Source organism: Saccopteryx bilineata, chromosome 2 (genome assembly GCF_036850765.1).
Source record: "Saccopteryx bilineata isolate mSacBil1 chromosome 2, mSacBil1_pri_phased_curated, whole genome shotgun sequence".
In the NCBI taxonomy this organism is placed as follows: Eukaryota; Metazoa; Chordata; class Mammalia; order Chiroptera; family Emballonuridae; genus Saccopteryx; species Saccopteryx bilineata.
This window is the reverse complement of record NC_089491.1, coordinates 379068984-379084468: the sequence shown is the minus strand read 5'-3', so window position 1 is coordinate 379084468 and position 15485 is coordinate 379068984. Positions and strand designations below refer to the sequence as shown.

The 15485-nt window shown below is 57.4% G+C and overlaps 1 protein-coding gene across 9 annotated transcripts in view; it reads right to left on the bottom strand.

Moving 5' to 3' along the window:
* CACNA1G (calcium voltage-gated channel subunit alpha1 G) overlaps window positions 1–15485 on the bottom strand; it is a 65645-nt gene that overhangs the window by 35082 nt on the left and 15078 nt on the right. For all 9 annotated transcript variants that reach the window (XM_066263959.1, XM_066263960.1, XM_066263961.1 and 6 more), the window contains 2 exons: window positions 13133–13509; window positions 331–482 (listed from right to left, as the gene is read on the bottom strand). In XM_066263959.1, the coding sequence (XP_066120056.1) occupies window positions 331–482; window positions 13133–13509 (529 nt within the window). The remainder of the gene's footprint in view (window positions 1–330; window positions 483–13132; window positions 13510–15485) is intronic.

The window sequence follows — 15485 nt, the reverse complement described above, 5'->3', positions numbered from 1 at the left end:
TTCTCCAACTCCTCTCCAACGCCAAGTCCCCAGTTCTCACCCACCCTGGCCTGCGTGGGGTCGAGGACAAGAAGTAGACGCGGGAGGGGAGATTGCAGAGGTGCTGGGCCAAAGGAGATGGGAGGCCAAGTTCTTCCCGAGCAGGGTAGGGCTGGCGGACGGGGGCGGGGGGAAGTGGAGCGTGGGGAGCACAGAGTCCCCACCTGGGGGAGGGTCAGTGGGACCTGATTCCGGACCCATTCACCCCAGAGGAACAGGCTGCGCGGCTCCTCACCCCAGGCCACCCCATGGGCATTCTTCGGGCAAGAGGCAGTGGAGAGGCAGTCACACCTGATGACAACGATGACGCCGTCAAAGATGTTGTAGGGGTTCTTGATGTAGCCGAAGGGGCCGTACACGAGCAGCTTCAGCAGCATCTCCAGGGCAAAGAGGCTGGTGAAGACGATGTTGCTGATTTCCAGGGCGTTGGTCAGCTCCTCGGGCTGGAGGGCAGGGCAGGCATGGGGCAGGTGTGAAGCAGCCGTGGCTTGTCCCCAAGTCCCTCATCCCAGTCCTCCCAAACAGGGGACCACAGGGAGAGGAGGGGCAGGAACATCTAACTGGGGGAGGAGGCCAGGGTGGTTCTGGATGCTCCGGCTAATGGGAAGGGCCCTCCCCACAAAGGGCCCTCCCCACAAAGGGCCCTCTCCACAAAGTGTCCCTCTCCACGTATGCACGGAGGGCAGCCGTCACATGAAACCCTCAGCCCCTGACCACCCCCAGCTCCGGGTCTCAGACCCAGGGGCAGCCCTGTGGGTTCTGCTTGCCTCCTGCTGGGAACTCTCAGACCCCCCAGGCCCTGTGCTGCCGGGTCAGCTCAGCAGGCCCAGGCCAGCAGCGCAATGATGCTGGCCCATGTCACAAGACGATTGCCAAGGCCTCACACGCATACCAGTCACACGGCCACACGCAAAGTCACATGTGCTCTGCAATCACTCTGTGGACTTGGCAGCCTTCTCTTGGACAACTGTTGGCTACCCTGCTTCCTTCCAGATGCACGCACAAACAAACATGCATACACACGTGCACACAGAAATACACAAGTGTACACAAATACACGCATGCGCACACAAACATGCTGATGCACAGAAGGGAAACCCCTACAGGGGCTGTCCCAGATAAGGAGGCCCCTGGAGCTGCTGCTTGAGACCAGAACCCCTGGGTTAATTCCCAGGCTATCCTATCAACTCCCTGTGTGACCTTCAGCAAGATTCTCAACCTCTCTGGCCACGTGTAAAACACTGGAGGTAATTACTTTTTTCCTCCAACCCCCGAGTCTGGAATTAGTACCAAGGACACATCTGAAAGAGGTCATCAGAACTAATGACAAACTACCTCATCTGCTATTCCAGCTCACTAGTCACCTCCCTCTCTTCCTCCTCTTTTCAATATTAAATACTTACTGCACGCCCAGAAATGCGCTTGGGATTAAAGGGGCTGCAGAGGCAGGCCAGCAGCGCTCCCTGCCTCCCCGGAGCTCAGCAGCTAGCTGGAAACAAGTTGTACACACACAAAACAGCTGAAAAGCCACCAGAGGCCTTAGTTGCTTCAGTGACAAAATAAATTATCTAGATAGTAAATCCAGGAGTTCGGGGACAGAAGGTGAGGGACGAACACCCTGGGAAAGCCTTCGTCAGCAGCCAGCACTTGGAATGAACACTAAAGGGTGAGTGAGGTCTCTCCAAGAGGAGGGGAGGGCCGGCATCACAGGTCGGGTACAGGAAGCCCTTAGCCCATCAGACGCCGCGCCCTGTTTACCTAGCTGCCTTATCTGGCCAGCTGCCCGGTAGGTCACCCGAGAGCGTGGAGCCAGGCCTTGCATACCACCAAATGGATCCTAATGGCCCCAATCTGTGTGGCCAGCCCAAGTGGAAGGTGGGGAGAATCGGAAGGAAAGGCCTTCTGACTGGCAGGTGAAGGACATTTGAGGGCCCATTGCTGCTCAGAAGGAGAGATGCTCTCAGCTGGGCATCCATTTTTTTCCAAAGGCAGGCCTGGGGGCAGAGTCAGGGTCAGTATGCAGGGCTGAGCTCCAGCTGCCCAGGAGTAGGTGGCTGCCATAGGGGCCCGTGTGGCATGGAGCCCACTGCTTCAGCAGGTCTGGAGCGAGTCTTTGCTCCCCAGAGTGCAAGCTGGGGCAGGAGAGGACACCACCAGCTGACCCAGTGAACGGGGTCACAGACAGACAAGACCTTTGGTCACTGTGTGTGAGCACTGGGCAGGTGTGGTGAGAGCTGCTGTCACAGCACTTAGAGCCCAGGGCTCAAACGCCTGGTGACAGAGTGGATCCCCCCACCCCCCGGCTCCCAAATTCAGTCTGCCCAGAAGTCATGGTCAACAAGCCCGCCTCCCTGTCACTTGACCACCTGCGCTCTGTCGTCCACTCTTGGAATGGATAGAGATGGGAAGCACCGACCTGGTGGGTTCCCCAGCTCACCGTGTTTCTAACCGCATGCTGTCCACACGGCAGCGTCACACCCTCATCTCACAGATGAACAAAGGAAGTCCGGGAGACAGCGAATGACTAGTTACAGTCAGAGGGCAGGGAGAGGCAGGGAAGACAGCGAATGACTATTTACAGTCAGAGGGCAGGGAGAGGCAGGGAAGACAGCGAATGACTAGTTACAGTCAGAGGGCAGGGAGAGGCAGGGAAGACAGCGAATGACTAGTTACAGTCAGAGGGCAGGGAGAGGCAGGCAAGCGCCCCAACCCACCCCACTCCGACTCCGATAAATACCTCGCAGGACCCAAACCCAACGTGGTGACAGTGACGGGTCTGTGAATCCAGACACACGGAGAGACTGAATACATAATGTGCCTTCTAATGTATATAAATTACATTTCACGTGAACAGAGATGTGTGAATGATGAACCAGTTGTCTTGAAAGCATAAGGGAGGTATACTGTATTATGGCATACACATTGTCTCATAGGTAAAAATCAGTAAGACTTTTCTTTTAAAGTAGCTGAACACCCTGTAGCATTTGTTGTCACGTATTTACTCAGTCAGTGAGCCCCAAAGGGACAACTACTACCAAGCATGTGAAGGGAAGGTGTCCTCATCATTTCCTAATGTTATCCTTGGGGTAGAGACAGTTTGTACCCAACGGCTCACGGACACACACACACACACACACACACACTCTCTCTCTCAAACACTAAGAGGCTCATTGAAAGGTTGGTGCAGGGCTCCCTCAAGGTCAACATCATGGGTCTTCATCGAGATGGTGGCAGAAAAGCCTGAAGCCTCCACCTCCCCTCTCCAGGTGGCTCCGGGACTGGAGAAGCCGGTGGGGAAGAGGGCCGGCCCTCTCTCTCCTCCACCACTGCGCTGGGCACCCTTAGGGGCAATGCTTATTCCGTCCCAGGACCCTGGGATCTCCCGTGATCCATGGGAAAAAATACCCCTCGTCCTCGGACACCCAGGTCTGTCCAAGTTACTAAATCGGAGGCTGGGAACATTCTGCAAATGCAGGACAAGGGCACAGAGGCACAATCTTAGCAACGTGGTGGCCCCAGGGACCAGAGCCGTGATCCCGGCCACTGCAGCTGCAAAAGGGTAGGGCGGGAGCCAGCTTCTGCTAGCACCCTCCACGGGCCCTGCACGGCTAATACTTCCCAAAACGTCACTTCCTCCCTGCCTCCTAGACAGCCTGCTCCCAACGTGTGGTCACCTAAAGGAGGTCACGTCCTCTGCTCACTTAAGGTGCAGCTCTAAGTCTCCGCTGTATCTTTCCAAGCCGCCACCCCAGCCCCAGCCCGCCCCACACAGAGCCCGTGCAGGTGCACACAAGCCCATCAGGCGGGTACCAGCCTCTCCTCAGTGACTCTCCCCAGTTGCCAGGATGTCCTTTCTCAGTTCTAGACAGCATCCTCCCTCCTGTTCACAGATGTCAAGGCCGGGGGTGGGGGGATTTTGGTGAGTTGAGGCTGGGCAGCCTGGGCTACTCCCACCCAGAGGTTCCAGCCTCTTCTCTGAGCTGATGCTAACTGGAAACCTCCCATTTCCCATGTCCCAACGCTTCCCCTCCCTCAGCCTGTCACCTTAGAGCACCGGTGGCACCAGGCAAGCTGTTTGCTACTTCCCAGGACCAGGATGCCCCTGAAACCTATAATGCACCCATCAATTAATCCGTAAAGGGCCCGCAGTGTACACAACACTGGTGATAAAAGGTGAGATTGAACCTGAGCACGGGAGGCCTGCCAACCCTGAGACTTTCTACCTGTGCGACCTAGGGCAAGTCCCTCAACCTCTCTGATCCCTAGTGGCCTCTTCCGTTAAACAAGGTAACACCACCTCGTGGTAAGGCCGCTCTGCAGAACACAGGAGACCAAACCTGTGAACACATCCAGATGAGAGCTGCACTCAGGTGGCCCCCTGGGCACTGACAGTGGAAGCAGGCCTCACCCGCAGCAAGATAAAGTGACTGCAAAGCTGTACGAAGCACCACGCTGAGGGGCAAACGCCAGGAGCGCCACAGGGGCTTCAGCCCAACTGAGGTCAGTGGGCCGGGGCGGGGGGGGGGGGGGAGGAGGCGGGAGAACTCCCATGGGGGACACCCCTAGCTGCAGACAGTGTGAGCCAAGGTGCAGAGGAGGGATGCGCAGGGCCTATGGGGACCAAGAAGCAAGGGGTCTGCCTGGGTCAGCGGGGGGAGGGGCCAGCGGAGGGGAAGCTGCCGGGTTGGCAGGGCCAGGCAGAACGACTGCACACCATAACTCGGGCTGGACCTGCCTGTGCCCACATGCTGCCGTCGAGGCTGCGGGGTGCGGGTGGGGGTGGGGAGGAGATGTGCGAGGCAGTGTATTAAGAAGATTAATCTGGCTGCAGTGGCAGCAGCCTGCGGATGGCTCGGAGAGATGGAGAGACAGAGACCAATTAGGGGATACTGCAGAGGTCCAGGCAGGAGGCCTGCGAGCAGGCGCAGCAGACACCGACCTGCCTATCGCAGGGAAGGTGCGGGGACGGGGACGGGGGGCAAGCTGGGCAAGAGCTGAACGGGGGCTTGCATAAGTCACCCCAGCACTGCCAAAGTGCCACTCCCACCCCCATGTCCTCAGCTCCCTGCTCCACTGACCCTGAAATCTCTGCTCCCTCATTCTGACTCCAGCTCAGCTCACCTCTGCCTTTGACAGTCCTGCCTGCCGCTCCCACTCAGCCAGGAGGGGTATTCCAAGCGGGCCACAGTGATGCGGAAAGGGCCCCTGGCTCAGTGGGACCTCCTCCTTCCAGGAGGTGTTGGAAGTCAGGGGACACCTGTGTGGCAGAAGGTTTCCAGGAAATGCCACGGGCTGCATCATCTAGATTGTGACCTTGCTGTTCGCCGTCCCCTGGAAGCTCTCCAGCTTGGAACTCTGCCTGCTGGAATGTCATTGTGCCCAGTGCTTCCTAACAAAGGGGGTGGGGGGAGGCTTTAGCCCTCTCCCACAATCTCCCAAAGGCCCCCAAAGCCGCCCCAAGTAAACACACAAACTAAGTCAGCACAGGGCACCTACAGTGCTCACTCGGCTGGGAGACAGCTAACCCTAAGCCCCTTCGATCTAAACTTGCGGACCTGTGGCCTCTGCCCCTCACCTGCCCGGACAACCTCACAGCCCAGAGCTCACGATGGCTGCCCTCATGCCTTAGAGGGCTTCTGTCCTGCCCAGCCCCAGCCCAGGTAAGTCCCCACTCCCTCTGCCTCTCGGCTGTGGCTGTCAAATTGCTGAGCATTGCTGGAGTCGCGGACCTGTGCTGACTGGACAGGGTGATGCCCTGCTGGGGCCCCATGGCTGCTGTGTATCTTTGTTCACTGTCCTCTAATGCTGGTGCTCATCTCTCTCCCCCAGGAGCCACCCCAAACCTCTCCGTCTCCTCGGCCCCCATCCCCACTCCTAACCTGGCCTCTGCCTCCCTTCCTCCCTCGTCCAGCTCGGAGCCTACAGCCTGCTCCTCTCTCTTCCCCTCCTGGAAGGGAGCCAGCCGCTCCTACACCTGCACCTCCATCTCCCGCCCATCCTCCAGGCTCCCCTGGGCCTCTTCTGTTCCATCATTTATCCCGGGGTCCCGCATTCCTCCAATCTCCTTGCCCCTGCCTAGAAGTGGAAACCTTCGTGTAAATCCAGGCCCTTCACCCCTGGAGCCCGGGCGCTCTCTCCCCAGCCCTCTCCAAGGGCCCCCCACCCGCCCTCCTCCCCAGTGGACGCCTGAGCAGCCTCTGAGTCAGCGGCCAGCCCCTCCCATCTGAGGGCCGGCCTGCCCTGATTCCCCGACCCTGCGCTGGTGGCCACCTCCTGCCCTCCTGGGCCGCCTCTCTCCTCTCAGGCCAGCGTTCCCGAGTTGAGTCTGAGCCCACTCCCTCCCGCCGGCCCCCCTCCTCCAGCGCCCCCACTCCCACCTCCCCAGCTGTCACTGGGTGTAGAGGACACTAAACAATCTCCCCCGAGAGCTTGCTTGGCTCCTCACCCCGAGAGCCAGCCGGCCGGAGAGCTTCCCGGGGTGGCCCTTGGCCAGCTCAGAGGCAGCATGTCCAAAACAAACCCTCTCACCTCCTCTCCCAAACCTGTCCCTTCCGACTTCCGCTCCCGCACTCTCCAGGATTCTGTCTTGGAACCTGGGAGTTATCTAGGATTCATCCTGCAGCAGCAGGTGCCCGCTGCCGACCCTGCCCACAGGAAGGCAGCTCCCCCAGGCCCTCGCTCTCCCTGCCCCCGCCAGACTCTCTCCCTGCCCCCACCAGACTCGGGGCCCTCATTGTCTCGGATCTGAACGACAGAAATAGCCTCCAGCCCCTCCCCCGACCCAGCCCACACCTACTGGAATCTCAGGCTTCCTCCAACTCTGCTGGACTCCCGCCCAAGACACCTCGGGGTGGGGGTGGGAGGCAACACCACTGTCCTTCAGAGCGTCCCAGGCCACCCTGTGCACTTCTAAGCCAGGCTGCCAGAAGTCCCCCTAATCCCACCACCTGGACCCCTCAGCTCCTAGTCCCGACTGCTGCCAACTCCCCTTTATCTTTCAAGGCCTATCTCAAAAGCCACTTCCTTCAGGAAGCCCTTCCAAATCCCCCACCAGGGTATAAGCATCTCTCTCCGTCCCCAGAAAGCTCCCTTACAGCATTTGGCATAATCGTCCATAAAGCAGAATGACTTTTCTGCTAGCACCTAAGTCTCAGGGCTGCGTCTGGCTCTGCCCCGGCCCCTGCTGTTCTGCTCATCTATTCCAGTATGCTGTGCACAGGGGGTGCTCTGCGTTAGCTGAGTTGCAGCAGCCTCGGGCCACAGGCTGCCTGAAGGAATGTGAGCACCCCTTTAGCTGGCCGTCTCCAAAACAGCACCCCTCTTCCTATGACATACAGAGGGAGGAAAGTCTGGGGCTTGGGCAGCTGTGAAAGGACCACCCCTCAAAGTCCTGCTTGGACCCCAGCCCCAACTCCTCAGCCAGGGCTCCTCTTCCTGAAGGCAAAGGACTCCTGGGAGGTCCAAGGAATAGGCTTGGAATGGAACGTGTCCATCACAACCTTGTTCTCTACGGCCACAGTCGGGGCATCTATGCATGCATGCGTTTTCTGGGGAAAGGGTCCCCCGCTTTCAGCAGAATCCAGGAGTCTCTTAATCTTCTCAGAAGTGAAGACCTACCACATCTAAACTCCCTCCCCCCCCGGCTCCCTTCACCTTGAATAGCCAACCTCACTCACTTATAAATAGAAACCCTCTCTGGACATGTATCTAGAGTGACAGGATGGGCCCAGAGTCAAAGCAACCAGCAGAATTCTCACCTGCCCTGCCCTCTCCTGGCCTGAAAGACCACCGTCTCTGGACCCTCCCTCCCTTTCCTCTGCAGCCCAGAAGACCACTGGGCTGTGTGCCCTTCCCCTTCTCCCACGTGTTGATGTCTCTTTTCTAGAATAGAAAGTCAGCCCCTGCTCTCAGCAACCTACAGACAGGAAGGGGACGATTGGGAAGCTTCTGTGTCACCAACGCCTCTGCCCGGCACCCCTCGCCCCTCGTGGAGTGGTCTTGCCCCACCCCCACCCCCCACCCCAGTACAGACCCGGGCAGAGATAGTTTCTGGGAGACAGCCTCTCTTCTGAGCCCTAGCCACCTGCTGGATGGGTACCGGGATATCCTACGGGCATCCTGTATGCATCATCCTCCAGCCCAAATCCGCTCAAGCCTCAGTGCACCCACCCCAAGCAGAAACCTGGGCGCCATCCACGTTGCCTTCTCTAGCCAAATATCCAGTCGGTGTCCAGTCCTGCAGATTCAGCCCCCTGCCAGCCCTCTTGGCCCTCTCCTCTTCATCTCCAGGGACAAAGAGGTATGAACGGCCTGGGCCACTGCAGCAGCCCTCTCACTGGCCTCCCTGCCTCCTTTCTCCCCTCCCTCCCCTCTCTCCCTGCATGTCTTCCACGAACACAAAACCTCGCTCGTATAATTGACCTGCTTAAACCCTTTGTTGGAAATTTACCACCTTCAGGATAAAATCCAAACTCCATCTATGCCTCTCAGGACTCAGCCCTGAGTTTTGTTTTGTTTGGGGTTTTTTCCAGATTCATCTCTTACCATTTGCCCATCGCAGCCCTTACCTAGTGCCCTGAACTCCTTATAAACCTCTTCGTTTTGGTGCCTGGTACCTCTGGCCCTCCCCCACAATGTGCCCTCCCCCCCTTCTTCACTGCTATGTCCTCCTCTCCCTTCAGACTCAGCTCCAAGGTTGTGTCCTACACGGAGTTCTTCCCAAATCCTTTTCCCAGTCTGGGTCACCGGTTGTGTCTGTGCATCTCTCTCCAAGGTCGTACTAATCAAGCAAATGTAATTATTTACTTGTTGGTGACCTCTTTGAGAGGAAGGATAAAGTCTCCCAGGCCCAGTGGTGTGCTGGAGCCACCTTGCCCCAACTCAGTAGAACCAGTTATGCACATCTCTTCCCAGCTCCACACTCAGTGACATCATGGTGGTAGCTTAAAATTGGCCTCAATGGGAGCATTTACACCATGGTAATTTGCAAATGGTACAAACACCGCAGATTAGAATTTCATTTCTTTTCTTTCTTTTTCTTTTTTTTTTTTTTTTTTTTTGTATTTTTCTGAAGTTAGAAATGGGGAGGCAGTCAGACAGACTTCCACATGCGCCTGACCGGGATCCACTCCGGCATGCCCACCAGGGGGCAATGTTCTGCCCATCTGGGGCATTGCTCTGTTGCAACCAGAGCCATTCTAGCGCCTGAGGCAGAGGCCATAGAGCCATCCTCAGTGCCTGGGGCCAATTTTGCTCCAATGGAGCCTTGGCTGTGGGAGGGGAAGAGAGAGAGAGAGAGGAAGGAGAGGGGGAGGGGTGGAGAAGCAGATGGGCGCTTCTCCTGTGTGCCCTGGCCAGGAATCGAACCCGGGACTCCTGCATGCCAGGCTGACGCTCTACCACTGAGCCAACCAGTCAGGGCTTCTTTTTCTTTTTTTAAGGACAGGTTGTTATACATTTATCAGGATGCCAGTGCTTAGGCCCAACTCTGACACACAGGAAATGTGTGTGCAATGGATGAATGGATGGGTCCAGAAATCACAGTAACTTCCTTGCTCCACATACTGCCCCCTAGTGGATGGGGTACACATATGTTCACCCTCCATTAGGTCATATTTTTGTTCCCTCTTCAGTGTCCTATGTCCTTAGCATCCTCACCAGTCCCCTCTGGACAAACCAGTCCTGCTAGTTCTCCACCAGCTGGTGGGTTAAGGGGTTGGGGAAGGAGGACAGTGTGGACAACATGGGGCCTCGATTGGGTAGGCTGGGCTACGACAACATGGGTGCTTCCTCAGCCAAGATGTTGGCAGAGAGGGACAGGAAGGGCGTCACCATCCCCAGCAGGAAAACTGAATGATGGGTAAGGCAGGTGACAGTGGAGAGGACAAGCCTGGGGAAGGCAGCAACACCTGGCAGAGAAGAGGTCTGGCTCCTGTGCAGGGAGACACCACAACACCCTCTCCGGTGCCCCATAGCCCGTTCAAGACCAGGGTGGATGGACACAGTCACCTCATTACGGGCTCTGCAGGGAACCCAGGAGCCTCTGTCGGCATCTGCTGCCGCTCTCCCTGGCTGTCTCTCTCGGCTTTCTTCCTCAACAGGCCACATCTCTCCTCCAGTCTGCAAGCCTTCGTCTGAGCCTGTCTCCCCATCCCGGTCCTGTGTGCCCTAGTCTGTCATCTGTCTCCGGGTCTTAGTCGCCGTCTTCAGCTCCTTCTCCACATCTCTCTCTGTCACATCTCTGTTCCTCCATCTGTTTCTTTCTTTTCCCCTGCGTCTCTATCAACCCCGCATACCTCTGTCCCTCTTGTCTCTGTCGTGCTAGCTCTAGATCTACCTCTCTCATCCGGAGCACCAGCTTGCCTTCTGTGCCCCCGCCCCCCCCACCTCTGTCTCTCCCTTTCTTTCTCATTGTCTCTCTTTGTGCCTGCATCTCCTCCGCTGTGTCTGTGTCTCTCGGGCCCCGCGTCTCCCCCCTCCCGTCCCTGCCCACCTCCCCCCATCAGCCTGCATGGGTTCCGGGGCCCAGATGGCCGGACAGTCACACCGCGGTGCCTGCAAGCACAGGGCCGTGGCTGCTTCTGGGACTTCTCACCACCCCCGGCCCCTGGGCCTGCTAGGCCGCAGTCAGTTTTCTGCCAGGCCCGCTGAGGACTCCCACACACCCCCAGGGGGTTCTCAGTCCTCCCTGGAGCAGACACTCTGCCTCCACTGCGTGGGGACTCCCTGGCATTGAGGGCGCGGGGCCGTCCCTTGCTTTCCTCTGGAACTCAGGCAAGGAGATGCTGAGGTACCTCTGACTGATCATTTCTACTTTCTCCCCGTGGGGGAGGGGGGTCCTTCTTGACATCTAACTGAAAGCCCTCCTGCTGCGGTTTCATTTGCCCTCATTCTCTCTGACTCAGCTTCTTCCTAGTGCAAAACTTCCACCAGCAGTAGCCAGCTGGGAAGAGATTGCTGGGTACCCTGTCCCCCAGAGCAGTGGTCCCCAACCTTTTTTGGGCCACGGACCGATTTAATGTCAGAAAATATTTTCATGGACCAGCCTTTAGGGTGGGACGCATAAATGTATCACGTGACCGAGACAAGCCTCAAGAGTGAGTCTTAGACGGATATAACAGAGGGAATCTGGTCATTTTTAAAAAATAAAACATCGTTCAGACTTAAATATAAATAAAACGGAAATAATGTAAGTTATTTATTCTTTCTCTGCGGACCGGTACCAAATGGCCCACGGACCAGTACCGGTCCACAGCCCGGGGGTTGGGGACCACTGCCCCAGAGGAGGCACTAAGGAGGACCCTGGGGGATGGGCACTGACCACAGTCAGATCTGGGGTGAATGAGAGGAGTTGAGGTTCAGGCTCAGGGAAGCCACGGTAAAGGGAGGCTAGGGGCCCATGCTTGGCCCCCAGCAGCAGAATGCTTGGACAGCAGAGCACTGCTCCCCAGGAGGCTGGCTGAGCAGGGGTGTGCCTACTCCCCTACACCCCGTGCGCCCAGGCGCAATGTGCCCACCACCGTCCCACAGTCCGCACCTGCTGGCACTGCAGCTGGGGCCCCTCCCGCGCGCCCTGCGCCTCACCCCCACAGGGAGGGGACCGGCCGAGCGAGCTGGGGTGGGGGGCACTGGGGCAAGAGGAGGGGGTACTAACATGATATGGTGGCGATGGGGGAGGGGTTGGAGAGTGGGCTCACGTGGCTGGACAGGGTGGTTGGGGTAAGAGCTGAGTGCTCATAATACTGTGGGCACAGAGGTCAGTGGGGTGAGGGAGATGGCTTTTGGTCCCCTGAAAAATGAACGTCTCATGTCTGCCCAGCCCGAGCTGGGACCTATGCTCCAAAGCCGCCACCCAGCCCCTCGTGGGCACGCCCCTCCCTCATTGGCACCAGCAAGCCAGACCCGGACCCTGCCTCATAGTTGCCCTACCTTTTCCCAGCCGTGCAGGAACCCTGTCCACACCTCTGGCCCCTACAGGCCTCTCCCCACAAGCAGTGGGGCTGGGCAAGTGCGGAGCGCTGCTACCGCCCCAGGAAGCCTCAGGCTCTGGTGACCCAGTCTCCCCTGCGCCCCAGGAAGGTGAGAGAAGCACACAGAAGGGCCTGTGGACAGCAGCACCTGCCTGCCGCCTCCCGCCTTTTCCAAGAATCAGCCAGGGAGGAGACCTGGAAGGTCACACTCAGGGGAAGGACTGCCTTCTGGAAGGAACCTTGGAGAGGCAGCCAGACCCGGTTGTGAGGCTCGTGGCACCGGCTCCCAAGCCCAGGCAGTGTGAGGGGTGGGGGTCAGCGGGTCACCAGGCCACCCTTTCTGTCCCTGAGAGTAAGGGCAGCTTCTCCCCTCCGCCCAGATCCCAACGTTTGCCGCCATCGCCGCACAAAACAAGCTTGCTCCACGTCTTCCACGTGATGGCCCTCCAAATATTTGACGACAGCTCGCCTGCCCCTGCTGAGCCTCCTCTTCCCCCGACTAAACATCCCAGTTCTTAGGACTATTTCTCAGACGCGATGGTTTCAAGTCCCCTCAGCATGCTAGGCACTGTCTCCGACCCAGCACCCTGCTCACAGCAAGGCCCCCAGAGCGGGGGCCAGGAGCAGATGGCGCTGGCTCCACTCAGGGGCATCCACCAACCCTCCAGTCCTCACCCTTACCTACACAGGCCCTTTTCTGCCATCAGTCAATCATGACCTTAATTACTAAGTTAGGTCAATGCTAGGAGATCCCCCAACACCCTTCGCCTGTATCTTTTCCAAAGACCCAATTCTCTTCCAGTGACTTGTCCCTTCAAAGAGGCCTGGCTCACATCTGATGCTCATCACTCATTCATGTTCTTCAAAGCCTGACTGCCCTGGGAAGACTTCCCGGGAAGCTCACGCCCAGCTCAGGCCTGCCCCTGCCCTGGGCAACTCCCCCACTCAGAGACGGCGTGACATTCCCTGGTTTTCATCCTGCAGAGAGTCCGCACGCACTGTCGCATCTCCCTCCTGCTTTCCCTGCCATGCAGGCTGACCACATGGACGGGAAGCTGAACCCAGGGTGTGCGAGGGGAGAAGGCAGAGGGCCCCGAGCCCCAGGGACCATGCCCTTGCCCTACCTGCTCGTGGTACTCGATGCCCATGCTGAGTGTGTTGACCAGGATAGCAATCATAATTCCCCGACCAAAGTACTTGCTGTCCACAATCTTCCGGAAGGTGTCACAGATCAGCCTCCAGAAGGCCAGCACAGAGCCGGGCTCCATGTTCAGCCCCAGGCTCTGTCGCCGTCGACTATGGGGGTCCCGGAGGTCGCCGTGCTGGGCGTCCTGTGTGAACTCATAAACCGCCTCACTGTCGGAGTCAGGCGTCTCGCGGCCGGCGAGCTCCACCTCTCCTGCCCTGGCCCGGGCACAGTATGGGCAGCTGTCTGGGCTACAGGCTCCACTGTCTGCCTTCAAGCAAGGGCTGGAGATCTTGCAAGAGCTTTGGCAGGTGCCTGAGATAGGAGGGAAGAGGTTAGAGGCTCCAAGATTTCTTAGTTGGGGTGGCCCTTCCCTCAAAGGGTGCATAAAATGAGTAAGGGAGCATAGGGTTGTTACAATGATGGGGGTGCTGGACACTTAGTGGGTCAGGGGTGCTGAGTGCCCTGCACTGTGGGCAGTTCTGAGCAACAGAATGCCCCAGACGCCAAGAGCATCCTACTCACAGGCACTGATGGGTGTTCTAGGGTCAGGCAGGTGGCCGTGATGTCTGCTGAGGTCCTGGGCAACTCTTATGTCCCAGGAGTCCTCAGCAAGGAGCCTAGATCATCTCTGTATCCCAGAGAAGCCAGCCCAGCCTCAACACTGCTCTCAGTAGTGTTTTCCAAAGAATCTAAGACACACACCCACACGTGTGTGCTCGTGTACACACGCACTCACATGTGCACGAGATAGACACTCCATGTACATAAACACATGCACTGTGTATTCACACATACTACTTGCATGCAGCATATCAAGCATGGCCAAATATATGTGCACATAAACACGTGCACATCACACAATACACATATACCAGGCATCTATGCACACATGGCCATGCATGCACACCAGACAAGAACATCACTCCTGTGTGCACACACATGCACCTACACACATCAGACACGTGTGTACACATACACACGTGAACACCAGACACATGAAAGCACACACATACACACCAACACCTTCATGCATACACACACACACTCACACACACATATCCCAGCAGGTGTGTGTGCAGGCACAGAGACCTATCCTAAGACATCAATGTCCATTTAAATCCAGCTTTGGTATAGAATATGAGAGCTGAAAGGAACCTCAGGACCCAGCCAGGGAAAGCAGGAACGTGAAGGCACCAGGCTAAGGACCGACCCCCTAGTAGGCATCCAACCCTATTTCCCCTGCTGACTGCACACGGGAGGGCGTCCTAAGCACCCACTGACACTGACGGTCCCAGTCCTGCCTCTTATACAGGAGGGAACTGAAATGTGCCTGTGTGTGTACGTGCACTGGCTCGGGTCACGAGGTAGGTGGTGGGAGAGCAGGCCCCAGGTCCTTTTGCTCTGCGTTCTGTGGTAACACCTTCCTGTCCCAGCCCACATACCCACATAACATCCCACAAATACACCATTTCTCCCGTGCGCCAAGTCCTTCCTGAAACACAGGCCCTGTGCTGCCACGGCAGTGCGTCTGTCTGTGGAAGAGGGCCCGCCACCCCTGCCTGACGCGGGGACCCCACAGGCAGCAAGCATCTCAATTCCCCTGACAGTGGGTGTTCCGCTCATCAGACTAAGAGCCCCCTATGGGCTTGCTGCTCTAGGCCCATGTCTCCCTGTGGGGAGGGAATGAAAATCATGCTCACATGAGTCCCTTTAATTTGGGGCACAGTGTTGGCCACAGTCATACACCATACCCCCCTAAGCCTTGCAACCAGGTGGTCTCAACATAGAGCATGGGTCTCAGAGTCAGACAGTCCTGAGTCCACCCCTCACCAATGGCACAACCTGGGACAAGCCCTGTGAGCCATGCAACCTCTCTGAGCCTCCTACTTCTCATGAGTAAAGTGGGGTCAGTAAGAAAGCTTATCACCTACACCGTTTGGAGGAGCCAATGGGATTTTGCCCACAAATCCTGCGAGAGGCACATAGCTCTGCCACACAACTGTGAATCGGTCAACATCTGTTAGGTATTACTGCAAGCAGCACAGAGCGGAGCACGTAGCAGGTGCTTATTACATGATGGTTACTGTTATTATTACAATGTGGGAATTTTGATCCCATCTTAACAGGTGAGAAAATTAGGGCTCAATGAGGCCATATGACTGAATGAAAGTCCCAAGGCTGTGAGTGACAGAATGGGACCCAAGCCTTCTCTGTCCTTCTGACCGCGGACCCTTGACCCTCTCTGGGACACCGTGGGCCCTGGGCCGAGCGGCACCAACATGCTTCCA